Source organism: Peromyscus californicus, unplaced genomic scaffold (genome assembly GCF_007827085.1).
Source record: "Peromyscus californicus insignis strain IS unplaced genomic scaffold, ASM782708v3 Scaffold_11__1_contigs__length_118956290, whole genome shotgun sequence".
Classification (NCBI taxonomy): Eukaryota; Metazoa; Chordata; class Mammalia; order Rodentia; family Cricetidae; genus Peromyscus; species Peromyscus californicus.
Window position 1 is genome coordinate 17026884 of NW_026294402.1, and position 12215 is coordinate 17039098.

Below are 12215 nucleotides of genomic sequence, written 5' to 3' on the forward strand. Positions count from 1 at the left end.
ATTTTACTGCTGAGCCATTTGCTGGCTGTAGTGAGTCTTAATATGACAAAATATGCTATGTTCTCTTTACCTTGTTTTCCGGGTTTTGTTGTTGATGATGTTTTTGTTTTGGAATATTTTTATGTCTTTATTTTTTAGATTTATTTTAATTTTTAACTTAATAATTATTTTTAAACTCACTAATTTAAAATTCACATAATGGGTATGTGCCAGCCCCCTTGGAGGTCATAGGCTGAAGTTAGAGCCATTCATGAGCCACTGACATGGGTGCTGTGGAGGAGCGGTGTCCTAGTTGGCTTTCTGTTACTGTGACAGACACTATGGCTAAAAGCAGCTTGGAAGGAAAGACTTGGTTTGGCTTACAGGTCACAGCCCGTCATGGAAGGAAGCCAAGTCAGGAACCTGGAGGCAGGAACTGAAGCATAGGCCACAGAGAAACACTGCTTATCGGCTTGCTTGCTCTCTATAACCTGCTCTGCCTGCTTTCTCTTTGGGGTTTGTTTTGTTTTGTGTCTCTGTGTAGCCTTGGCTGTCCTGGAACTCTCTCTGTAGCCCAGGCTGGCCTCAGACTCACAGAGATCTGTCTGCCTCTGCCTCCCGAGTGCTGGGATCAAAGGCGTGCGTCACCACACCCAGCTTCAGCCTGCTTTCTTATACACCCAGGACCACCAGTCCAGGGGTGGCACTACTAGACGTGAGCTGGGTGCTCCTGCATCACTCACTAGTGAAGAAAATACCTACAGGCCAATCTGGTGGAGTCAGTTCCTCAATTAAGGTTCCTCTTCCAGCTGACTCCAGCTTGTAGTAATGACAAACACTACCCAGCACAGGCAGGAAGTGCTTTGAACTGCACAGCTGTCTTTATTTTGTGGTGCTGGGGTAGGAGCCAGGGCTTTTTCTGCATGCTAAGCAGGACTGTCCCTGCTAAGCTGCTCCTCCAGCCCTCATACCTGTCCTTGAAGCTCAGTTTGGAGACTTTTCTGCCCATCTTCACCACCTTCCACATTTCAAGCTGCTTTCCCCAGCCGCCTTCCATTGCGTCCCTAGTGAGGTCTCAGTACTATCCTGTGACCTCTTCTCTGAGTAATTCTTGGGGCCAGTGTGTTTCTAACTTCTGCTTGGCCCAAGTTGAGTGAAGTCAACACTGGAAGCCACAGCACCGAGCCCTTCCTGGCATAATGCATATCTTGACCTTCTCTCTTTAGGCTACATTGGTGTGGTTAACCGCAGCCAGAAAGACATCGAGGGCAAAAAGGACATCCGGGCTGCCCTGGCAGCTGAGAGGAAGTTCTTCCTCTCTCACCCAGCCTACCGGCACATGGCTGACCGAATGGGTACCCCACACTTACAGAAGACCCTGAATCAGGTACAGCCGAGGTTTGAGACTACCATGTAGAGTGGGTCAGTCTTCACCATACGACAGTGTGGCTCTACACTTGGGCCATTCTCATTCTCCAGCAGTAACAAGGCCGTCAGTCCATCTTGTTGCTCCCATCCCAAGTGTTTTCGCTGAAGGCCTGTTGAGGATGCGTGAGTCATGAGCTGGTAGTGTGACTCTTTGACTCTGTTGGTGCCGCTGTTGTTTGAAAGGCAGTCTTGAGGTTGGTAACGGTCAGTCAGGGCTGCCGACTGCAGCTAAACGGGAAGAGCCGCAGTCCGGACGGCTGGGGTCGAAAGCCCGGCCCAGCCTCTGAGCAAGCAGTCTTGGCCCAGCTTTGCCATGCCTCCCTTCTCTTGCCCACGAGGGAGAATAGTTACCCCTTCTACTTCCTGGGTTGGAGTCAGTGAGGCCATGTGTGTGCAGCACAGAGTACGTGCCTTGTGTGGAAGGGAACAGTCTCCAGGGACTGCCATGTTTATCACAGTGATGAAACAGTAAGATAACTGGTAGGTGCAGACAGGGGCAGAGACCAGAATCCCCAGTGAGGGTGTGAGGCTCTGGCTCCATGCTAATACCTGTCCGGAATCTACCGGTTTGGGGCTGGGAATACTGCTTAGCTGTAGAGTACCAGCCTAGCATGTGGGCAGCCCTGGGGGGCATCTCCAGCACCACATAAATCAGTGTGGTGATACATCTTTAATCCCAGCACTCAGCTCAGGAAATCAGGAATCCAAGGTCGTCCTCAGCTACATAATCTGGGATAAATGAGAGTCTGCCTGCATCAAAAAACAGCAACCAAGTCCCTCCATTATGCATGGACCGGGGCAGAGGCACCGTGGGCAGAGGCCATTGTCCTTAGGGAAAGTCCAATGGGAAGCCAGCTGGTAAACAAGCTATCCGATAAAGTCCTAGTCAAATGCTAGCTGCGGCTGGGGGTTACTGCAAGATGAAGCTCAGCAACTGGGACAGGAATTGGGCAGTGTGTCTTGTAGGAAGAGGCCCAAACTCAGAGGCCATTGGGCTTGGGCAGAGTGAGGAGGGACAGGTAGGAAGGAAAGCCCTCCGTGGGGCCTGAGGTTGCTTGAGAGCCAGGTGTGTGGGCTGGCTGGTCCCCTTGAATTGAGGGGTGTTTTGTGGGGCAGTGGTTGTCCCTGCTCCTCTTTTCTGAGCTCAGGATTATGGTCCACAGGTGGCTCAGCAGGTCCAGCCACCTGCCACCCAAGCCTAAGGACCCGATTTCAATCCCCAAAAGTCATGGATAGGTAGAAGGAGGCAATGGACTCCATGAAACTGTCCTCTGACCGCCACACAGGCACCCTGGCGTGTGCACTGACCACCCACCCCCACAATAATAGGTAAATAAGAATTTTAAAACCACCACAGAGCTGTAAGCATCCAGCCTGCCTTGTGAGACCTGTAGCTTCCCTTGAGAACAACAAGGCTTGGGACTCACCACAGGCACGAGTCTCTCATTCCTCTCCTCTAGTGCTGGTGTCTTCAGAATCTTCCTCTTCTCTGTTGATGTGAACCCTCCTGCTATGACGGGGTGTTCTTGCTCTGTCCCCTCCCATCGCCCTGCAGATGTGTGCACCCCCACCCCACTTCTCCTGGGATGCCTTTGGGCCCTAGCTGGAGGGCCACTCCAGGCCTGCACACTGGTCCTGCAGTGCACACTCTGGATGTTGTCCGACATCCGCCTCCAGGCTTTCTGCAGCACCTTGCGCTGTCACCCAGCTTCTGTCCATGGCCTGATGATTTTCTCTGTAGTTTTGTGCACCCACTGCTCTGGGTGCCAAGACTGAGGGTGGATTGTGTTCTTTCCTGGTCTCTAGGCTGGGCTACCCTGTCTGACCCTTACCTTTCCCCTACAGCAACTGACCAACCACATCCGGGAGTCACTGCCAACCCTGCGCAGCAAACTGCAGAGCCAGCTGCTGTCCCTGGAGAAGGAAGTGGAAGAGTACAAGAATTTCCGGCCCGATGACCCCACACGCAAGACCAAAGCCTTGCTGCAGTATGTGCCCTCCCTGCCTTGCCTCGTTCCCGCCCTGTTCATTCTGCTCTCCATTCATGCCCCATCCTGAGCTGCCCATGACTGGGGGGGTCAAGAGTCTTGACATTTCAACATGATATTGTCATCTGTAGGGTACATGCTCAAAAACATGCACTTGTGTTACAAAAAAAGAAAAAAAACACATTGTTTTAATAAGTTACTATTTTATGTTGTTCCACATTCATTCTTGTAGTTGGCTGTGGCCTGTGGCACATAAGTTGGACACACATTGGAATGGGGTATGTTATCTAAGACCATCGTCATCCCAGCCCTGGGGAGGTGGAAGTGGGAGAAAAAATCAGAAGTTCCTGAGTTGAGAAGGTAGATCAGCAAGTTAAAGTGCTGCCTCCAAGTCTGATGGCTTCAGTTCCCTCCCTAGAATTGACATAGTAGAAGGAGAGAATCCACTTTCATGATCTGTCCTCTGACCTCCACATACGCACTGTGACATATACATGCACTCGCGGTTAAGAGCACTGGCTGCTCCTGCAGAGAACCTGAGTTCAGTTCCCAGCACCCACATGGCAGCTTCCAGCCACCTAGAACTATAGCACCAAGGGATCTGATGCCCTCTTCTAGTCGCCACTCAGACACATACACGCACTTAAAAATGAGACGGGGGCCGGGCGGTGGTGGCGCACGCCTTTAATCCCAGCACTCGGGAGGCAGAGGTAGGTGGATCTCTGTGAGTTCGAGGCCAGCCTGGGCTACAGAGTGAGTTCCGGGAAAGGCACAAAGCTACACAGAGAAACCCTGTCTCGAAAACCAAAAAAAAAAAAATGAGACAGGGAAGGATTTAGGAAGACACTGGACAGCGTGTGCACACGCATGGGCGGTATAAGAGACCTTCTCTAATAAAAAAAGAAGCTAATATATTGTGAACAATTGAGTGTGGTGGTGGCCTGGCACACACTTGACCACTTGGTAGGCTGAAGGCAGAGGGTCTCTTGAGCTCAGGAGTTCAAGGCCAGCCCCACTTTTAGCCCAGAGTGTGGAGGTCCAAGGTGACATTGAGAAGTCAGTTCCTTCCTTGCATCAGACACAGTGACAAGTGCTTTTACTCATTGAACCCTTCCGCCTCAAAATATATTTCTCTCTCTCTCTTATCTCCACAAACTATTGATGCACTACTTCTTATGGTTGCCAAGCACTCCAGTGCTCATGCTGTTCGCCTGCTCTGCTTTACTCAAACTGAGGCTCACAGTGCAGTGTCACTTTCACAAGCTTCTCCAGCCTGTCCATGGTAGAGCCCCTCTGCAGCCAGGGTTGAGAGGCAGGAGAAACGACAGGTGCCCCTGGCCTGTCTGGAGCTGCTGTCTTGACATTCAGCAGTAAATGCAGTAAAGCAAGTGGAGCCCTGGGGAGGGGTTGTCCATGAGGACAACCAGGATGGTGTCCAGTGCTTGCCAAAGCAGCTGTGCTATTTTACTCATTTTTTAAAAACATGTAAATAAGCTGGAGAGATGGCTCAGAGGTTAAGAGCACCAATTGCTCTTCCAGAGGTCCTGAGTTTAACTCCCAGCAGCCACATGGTGGCTCACAGCCATTTATAATGAGATCTGGCGTACTCTTCTGGTGGGCAGGCATACATGCAGGCAGAACACTGTATACATAATAAATAAATAAATTTTTTAAAAAAATGTACACATTGGCTGTTAAACGGTTATATTTAAAAGGAAAGAAAAATGGCCAAGGAAATGCCGGGAACCTTTTGACTTCGCTTCTGTGGAGCTGACTCTCTGTGATCCTGGTTATATTCTGGCTCCCCTCATCGTCATCTGCAAAATGAATAGGTGCAATAAAGATATTTCCCACCAAAACTGATTTAACTAAAAATAGGACCCTTGTTTTAGAGGGGTGTGGGTAAATTATCTTCAGAGAGGATAGCTGTGGCAGTGTCACAAAATTGGACTGAAATCGACTTTTAGCACACAGATCCCTTGTCAATGTGCTTACACGCCTGTAACAAACATGAATGGCACCTAGCTCTCTCTAAGTACTCCATGGGTACAGAGTTCATGTACACAGGAACATTTTAACACTGAATTTGATAAGATACGTGGGGGGGAGGGTAACTGTGCTGTTAGAGAACTAAATATGGCTTATGGGACACCGTGCACCGTATTCTAATTTTTTTTTTTTTTTTTTTTAGGTTTTTCGAGACAGGATTTCTCTGTGTAGCTTTGCTGGAACTCACTTGGTAGCCCAGGCTGGCCTCGAACTCACAGAGATCCGCCTGCCTCTGCCTCCCGAGTGGTGGGATTAAAGGCGTGCGCCACCACCGCCCGGCCTAATTTTTAATTTATGCCAGGCTTAGAAGATCTTCTCTTTCCCTTACTAAGGATTAGCACCCTGAGCTGTAGCTTTTCCTTCACACTCAGGATTCCATGTATTCCAATTTGGAGCTCTGGTAGAAAAAACAAAGCTTCATATATGTTCATGGTAACTTTCATGCTTCCTCTAAGTGAATAAATATGTATACTCACGTTACTTAAAAAAAAGAAAGAAAGAAAAATGGCCAAACATGGTGGCATACATACACCTGTAATACTAGCACTCGGGAGGCCTAGGCAGAAGGGTCTTCAGTTCAAGGCCAGCTGGGATTACACAGCAAAATCCTGTCTTCAAAACATGAAAGACGGCCGGGTGGTGGTGGCGCACGCCTTTAATCCCACCACTCGGGAGGCAGAGCCAGGCGGATCTCTGTGAGTTCGAGGCCAGCCTGGTCTACAGAGTGAGTTCCAGGAAAGGCGCAAAGCTACACAGAGAAACCCTGTCTCGAAAAACCAAAAAAAAAAAAAAAAAAAAAAAAAAAAAATGAAAGACAAGAAAATTAACTTGCTGACAAGTTAGCTCAGGGGATAAACATGCTTGCTGCCAAGCCTGATACCCTGAGTTCTATCCCCAAGACCCACATGGTGGAAGGAGAGAACTGACTCGCACAGTACCCTCTGACCCCACTCATACACTGTGGCATGCCTCCACCCAATAAATACATGTATCTTTAAAAATCATTTTAAAGAGCAAAGTTTGCCACGAGACTCGTGTAGTTGCAGGGTTGTGCAGAAACTTCCTTCTTGACCTTTTGCTTTTTCTTTCCTTGAAGGATGGTCCAGCAGTTTGGAGTTGACTTTGAGAAGAGAATTGAGGGCTCTGGAGATCAAGTGGACACACTGGAGCTGTCTGGGGGGGCCCGAATCAATCGCATCTTTCATGAGCGCTTTCCCTTTGAGCTGGTAAAGGTAGGTGTCAGCCTGGAGGGCCTTAAACTTTCTTCCCAAACCAAGATATCACAAGCTCTGAATCATGCTGGCGGCCACTGTCAGTAAACATGGCCTGAAGGACATGTCCTGTGGTCTCTGTCTTCCCAGATCTCACAGCTTAGATGCTCTGGGCAGGACAGTGGGAAAGTCCATGTTTCTTCCACTGATGAGGGAAAAGATAGTGATGGCCAGCAGGATGGTTCAGCAGGTGAAGGCGCCTGTGCTCAAGCGATGACTAGGTTTGAACCGAGCAGAAGCAGAGAACCAGCTCCTACCAGTTTCCTCTGACCTCCACACAGACTTCGTGAGACTCAGGCCCCTCCTACAAACATGCACATCCACCAAATACAAATGATATACAATTCTGGGATTACACCAGTAATTCCAGACTTCTGTAAGCTGAGGACGAGAGAGTTTAAAACTACGAGGCCTACACGAGACCTTATCTCAAAAAACTAAAACAAAATCAAAACAAAAAAGCCAGGAATCCCAGCGCTTAGGAGGCAGAGGCAGGTCACTGAGTTCCAGGACAGCCAGGGCTACATAGGAAGATGTGGTCTCAAAACAAAAGCTGAAGCAAACTGTGCATTTGTGTCCTTTCCTTTGGGGCAGTGACTGTCTCACAGGCATGGATGCACACGGGCCAGTCTGGAGGCGGGACAACCTCCAGTGTCGCTTTTCAGTTGCCACTCACTCTTTTGTTTGTCTGTCTTCCCAAGACAGACTTTCTCTGTGTAGCCCTGACTGTCCTGGAACTCCATCTGTAGACCAGGCTGACCTCGAACCTAGAGATTTATCTGTCTCTGCCCTACCGAGTGCTGGGATTAAAGGCGTGTGCCACACACACACACCCATATCACTCTTTCTTACGTTTTTTTCATTCAATAATTATATTTATGATATTCATTAATTACATTAATTGTATTGATTTATTACATTCATGATATTATGTCCTGATACATTTGTGGGACTTTTCCATCACACAAAACAGAGATTCTGTACTTAGGAAATCATTGCTCTATATTCCTTTCTTCTCCATCTTGAGGTAACGTCTAATCTTTCTGTCTCTATGAAGTTGTATATTCTATATATTTCATGTAACACAATTCTGTAGTATTTGACCTTTTTTTAATGTAAAAACATTTTATGTACAACTACAGGAGAAATAATACACAGATAGCTTAAACATAAAAAACAGATTATAATTTAAAAGTCCAGGGTTATTTTAAACAGTAAAATATTTTCTCTGTAGAAAATAGTAAAAATGATAACATTTCCCAGTAAGCCTTTTTAAGCCAAATGATAGCTGAATTATACATATAAATATCGATTAGTTTCTGGGATACAGAAGAAACCTATCTTCATCTGTTCATTGAGCTATGTTTTGTTTAAGTTGTGTAAGTGAGATTCCTAATCATCTTCCCCTTCACTGTTTGATTTACAGCAGACATTTTTCTATAGGCCAATCCATATTCTAAAAAGATTTTAGCCTCCCCTCCAGAAAGTATGGCTAGCATTTTCTTTCATCAGCTTGATACAGTACAAATTTTTATCCTAATAGTGAAATGTTTCACTAAAGCTTGCCCAGTGATTGGGTAAAACCAAAACTTATTATAAGCCACAGTCATCCTAGGGTCCCCCCTGCTATGTAGCCTCCCTGGATCTGTGGGTTGCAATCTGATTGTCCTTTGCTTTATATCTAGTATCCACTTATGAGTGAGTACATACCACGTTTATCCTTCTGAGTCTGGGTTACCTCACTCAGGATGATATTTTCTAGTTCCATCCATTTGCCTGCAAATTTCATGCTGTCATTGTTTTTCTCTGCTGAGTAGTACTCCATTGTGTATATGTACCACATTTTCTTAATCCATTCATTCTTCAGTTGGCGGGCATCTAGGTTGTTTCCAGGTTCTGGCTATTACGAATAGTGCTGCTATGAACATAGTTGAGCATGTATCTTTGTGGTATGATTGAGCATTCCTTGGGTATATGCCTAAGAGTGGTATGGCTGAGTCTTGAGGTAGATCGATTCCCAATTTTCTGAGAAACCGCCATACTGATTTCCACAGTGGTTGTACAAGTTTGTACTCCCACCAACAGTGGAGGAGTGTTCCCTTTGCTCCGCATCCTCTCCAACATAGACTGTCATTAGTGTTTTTGATCATAGCCATTCTGACAGGTGTAAGGTGGTATCTCAGAGTCGTTTTGATTTGCATTTCTCTGATGACTAAGGATGTTGAGCATTTCCTTAAATGTCTTTCAGCCATTTGAGATTCTTCTTTTGAGAATTCTCTGTTTAGCTCTTTAGCCCATTTTTAAATTGGATTGTTCAGTATTTTGATGTCTAGTTTCTTGAGTTCTTTATTTACATTGGAGATCAGTCCTCTGTCAGATGTGGGGTTGGTGAAGATCTTTTCCCATTCTGTAGACTATCTTTTTGTCTTATTGACCATGTCTTTTGCCCTACAAAAGCTTCTCAGTTTCAAGAGGTCCCATTTATTAATTGTTGTGCTCAGTGTCTGTGCTGCTGGTGTTATATTTAGGAAGTGATCTCCTGTGCCAATGCATTCAAGAGTACTTCCTACTTTCTCTTCTATTAAGTTTAGTGTAACTGGATTTATGTTGAGGTCTTTATCTACTTGGACTTGAGTTTTGTGCATGGTGACAGATATGGACCTATTTGTAATCTTTTACATGTTGACATTCAGTTATGCCAGCACCATTTGTTGAAGATACTTTCTTTTTTCCATTTTATAGTTTTGGCTTCTTTGTCGAAAATCATATGTTCATATGTGTGTGGATTAATATCAGGGTCTTCAATTCGATTCCATTGGTCCACGTGTTGGTTTTTATGCCAGTACCAAGCTGTTTTTATTACTGTAGCTCTATAGTAGAGCTTGAGGTCAGGGATGATGATGCCTCCAGAGGTTGTTTTATTGTACAGGATTCTTTTAGCTATCCTGGGTTTTTTGTTTTTCCATATGAAGTTGAGTAATGTTCTTTCCAAGTCTGTGAAGAATTGTGTTGGGATTTTGATGGGGATTGCATTGAATCTGTAGATTGCTTTTGGTAAGATTGCCATTTTTTATTATGTTAATCCTACCTATCCATGAGCATGGGAGATCTTTCCATTTTCTGATATCTTCTTCAATTTCTTTCTTTAGAGACTCAAAGTTCTTATCATATAGGTCTTTCACTTGCTTAGTTAGTGTTACCCCAAGGTATTTTATATTATTTGTAGCTATTGTAAAGGATGATGTTTCTCTGACTTCTTTCTCGGCCCTTTTATCATTTGTGTATAGGAGGGCTATTAATTTCTTTGAATTAATCTTGTATCCTGCCACTTTACTAAATGAGTTTATCAGCTGTAGGAGTTCCCTGGAAGAATTTTTGGGGTCAGTTATGTATACTGTCATATCATCTGCAAATAGTGAAAGTTTCAGTTCTTCCTTTCCAATTTGTATCCCCTTGATCTCCTTTTGTTGTTTTATTGCTCTAGCTAGAACTTCAAGTACTATGTTGAATAAATATGGGGAGAGTGGACAGCCTTGTCTTACTCCTGACCCCCGGATATCACTCTTTCTTATTTTTTAAGGCAAGGTCTCATTGTAGCCTAAGTTGGCCCCAACCTCTCTGTGATGACCTTCTGATCCTCCTGTGCCGGGATCACAGGCATGTGTTAATGACCGCATCCAGTTTATTCTGTATTGTGGGTTCATGCATATGTGGCAAGCACTCAACTCTCGGAGCCGCGGCCCTGGTCCAGCCACGCTTTTTCAGAGACAGGATCTCTCACTTGCCTGGAATGTGACCAGTAGGCTGTGCCTGCTGGCTGGAAAGGCTTTTTATTTTATGTTCATGAGTGTTTTCCCTAATGTGTGTAAGTGCAGCATGTCCATACTTCATTGCCTGCAGAAGCCAGAAGAGGGCACCGGATCCCATGGACCTGGAGTACTGGAGTGAAGGACAGTTGTAAGCCACTGTGTGAGTGCTGGGTCCTTTGCAAAAGCAGCCAGTGCTCTCAATGCTGAGCCGTCTCTGCAGCCCAATATACCCAGCTTTAGCTGTCCGTGTGTGTGTGTGTGTGTGTGTGTGTGTGTGTGTGTGTGTGTGTGTGATGGTGGTCTATTTATTTAGTGTGTGAGGTCAGAGAACAACTTGGAGGACTTGGTTCTTATCCTTCCACCGTGTGGATTCTGGGGTGCACTCAGATCCTCAGGCTTAGTGCAGGCACCCTTCCTTACTGAGCCATCTCTGTGGCCCTCCGTTGTTTTTCATTGAGCTGCTAGGTCATCTTTGTGAGATACAGTCATGAATAGGAATAGTCCCAGAATCTGCTTATGCTGTGAGGTGACCCTGGGAATTCATTCCATGTATCTGGCTTGTTTCTTCTCAGATGGAGTTTGATGAGAAAGATCTACGACGAGAGATCAGCTACGCTATTAAGAACATCCACGGAGTCAGGCAAGTTCCATGGGAAGTCCCCATGTTCTCTTCCCCTCCACCCATGTGGGCCCCCACCCTTCCGAGTCCCTGGTAGTGAGGCTGTGAGAAGGTTCATGGTAGTTTTCAGTGCTCTGTAAACATCTTGGTCTCCAAGGACATAGTGTGTGACCATCCTGGGTCTCTTGGCTTGTTGTGTGCCCTGGATGAAATGCATAGATGAGTGTGACCTCACTCCTGGTGAAATCTATAGCAATCAGAGGTTGGGTGGGAACAGAGTTGAGTTGTGCTCATGGGAACCTGGATCTTGTTTCGTCAGGGTCACTTGTGAGCCTCTCAGTGTCCCCTCCTTAATTACAATCAATGAAGTGTACCCAGCTGTCTAGCATCCCAAGATACTTGGGTTACCGTGAGGGCTCCCCAGTCAGGGACTCTTAGGCAGCATCCCACCCCCAGCTTTGATGGGACGGCCTTCCTTGTCAGGGACCTAGCCATGCTTAGGAAGTGGCTGACCGCCTTTGTTTCTCTCTGACTTATCTTTCCCTGCTTCCCCACTGGGTCCGGACCTTTTTAGAACTGGGCTCTTCACGCCGGACTTGGCGTTCGAGGCCATTGTGAAAAAGCAGGTGGTCAAGCTGAAAGAGCCCTGTCTGAAATGCGTGGACCTGGTTATCCAGGAGCTTATCAGTACAGTTAGGCAATGCACCAGCAAGGTACCGCACCCGCGGACATGGGGCCGCAGGCTTGGTATCAGGCCCCAGGTTACCTCATTTCCAAGAATCCTGAAGGGATGGGAATGTGTCAGTCTGGACCCACTCAGGAGGGGGCGGGGGAATGCTGGGCTTCTGAGAACCAGCTGGAGGGTGATAGGCCTCCTGGGACCCTGATACCAAGCCCAGCATGCATATGGTGGAATGGGGGTATCATCTGGCTGTGTTGCTTTGCTGCTTGCTAGGGAAGCAGATTGGGGCTCCCCGCTTGAGCTGTTGGAGGCCAAGATACTTGAAGCTCCCCTAATGTCCCCCTTGACAAATGACAAATGCCTGGCTTCTCTGGAAAGAGTCACTTCTCT

General features: G+C 46.6%; 1 protein-coding gene across 16 annotated transcripts in view; it reads left to right on the top strand.

Moving 5' to 3' along the window:
- Positions 1–12215, top strand: part of Dnm2 (dynamin 2) — a 91861-nt gene that overhangs the window by 49946 nt on the left and 29700 nt on the right. For 10 of the 16 annotated variants that reach the window (XM_052754148.1, XM_052754074.1, XM_052754114.1 and 7 more), the window contains exons 6-10: positions 1206–1366; positions 3253–3395; positions 6541–6676; positions 11097–11164; positions 11718–11856. In XM_052754148.1, coding sequence (XP_052610108.1) covers positions 1206–1366; positions 3253–3395; positions 6541–6676; positions 11097–11164; positions 11718–11856 — 647 coding nt within the window. The remainder of the gene's footprint in view (positions 1–1205; positions 1367–3252; positions 3396–6540; positions 6677–11096; positions 11165–11717; positions 11857–12215) is intronic. The other 6 variants (XM_052754123.1, XM_052754031.1, XM_052754090.1 and 3 more) reach the window with 1 other exon arrangement.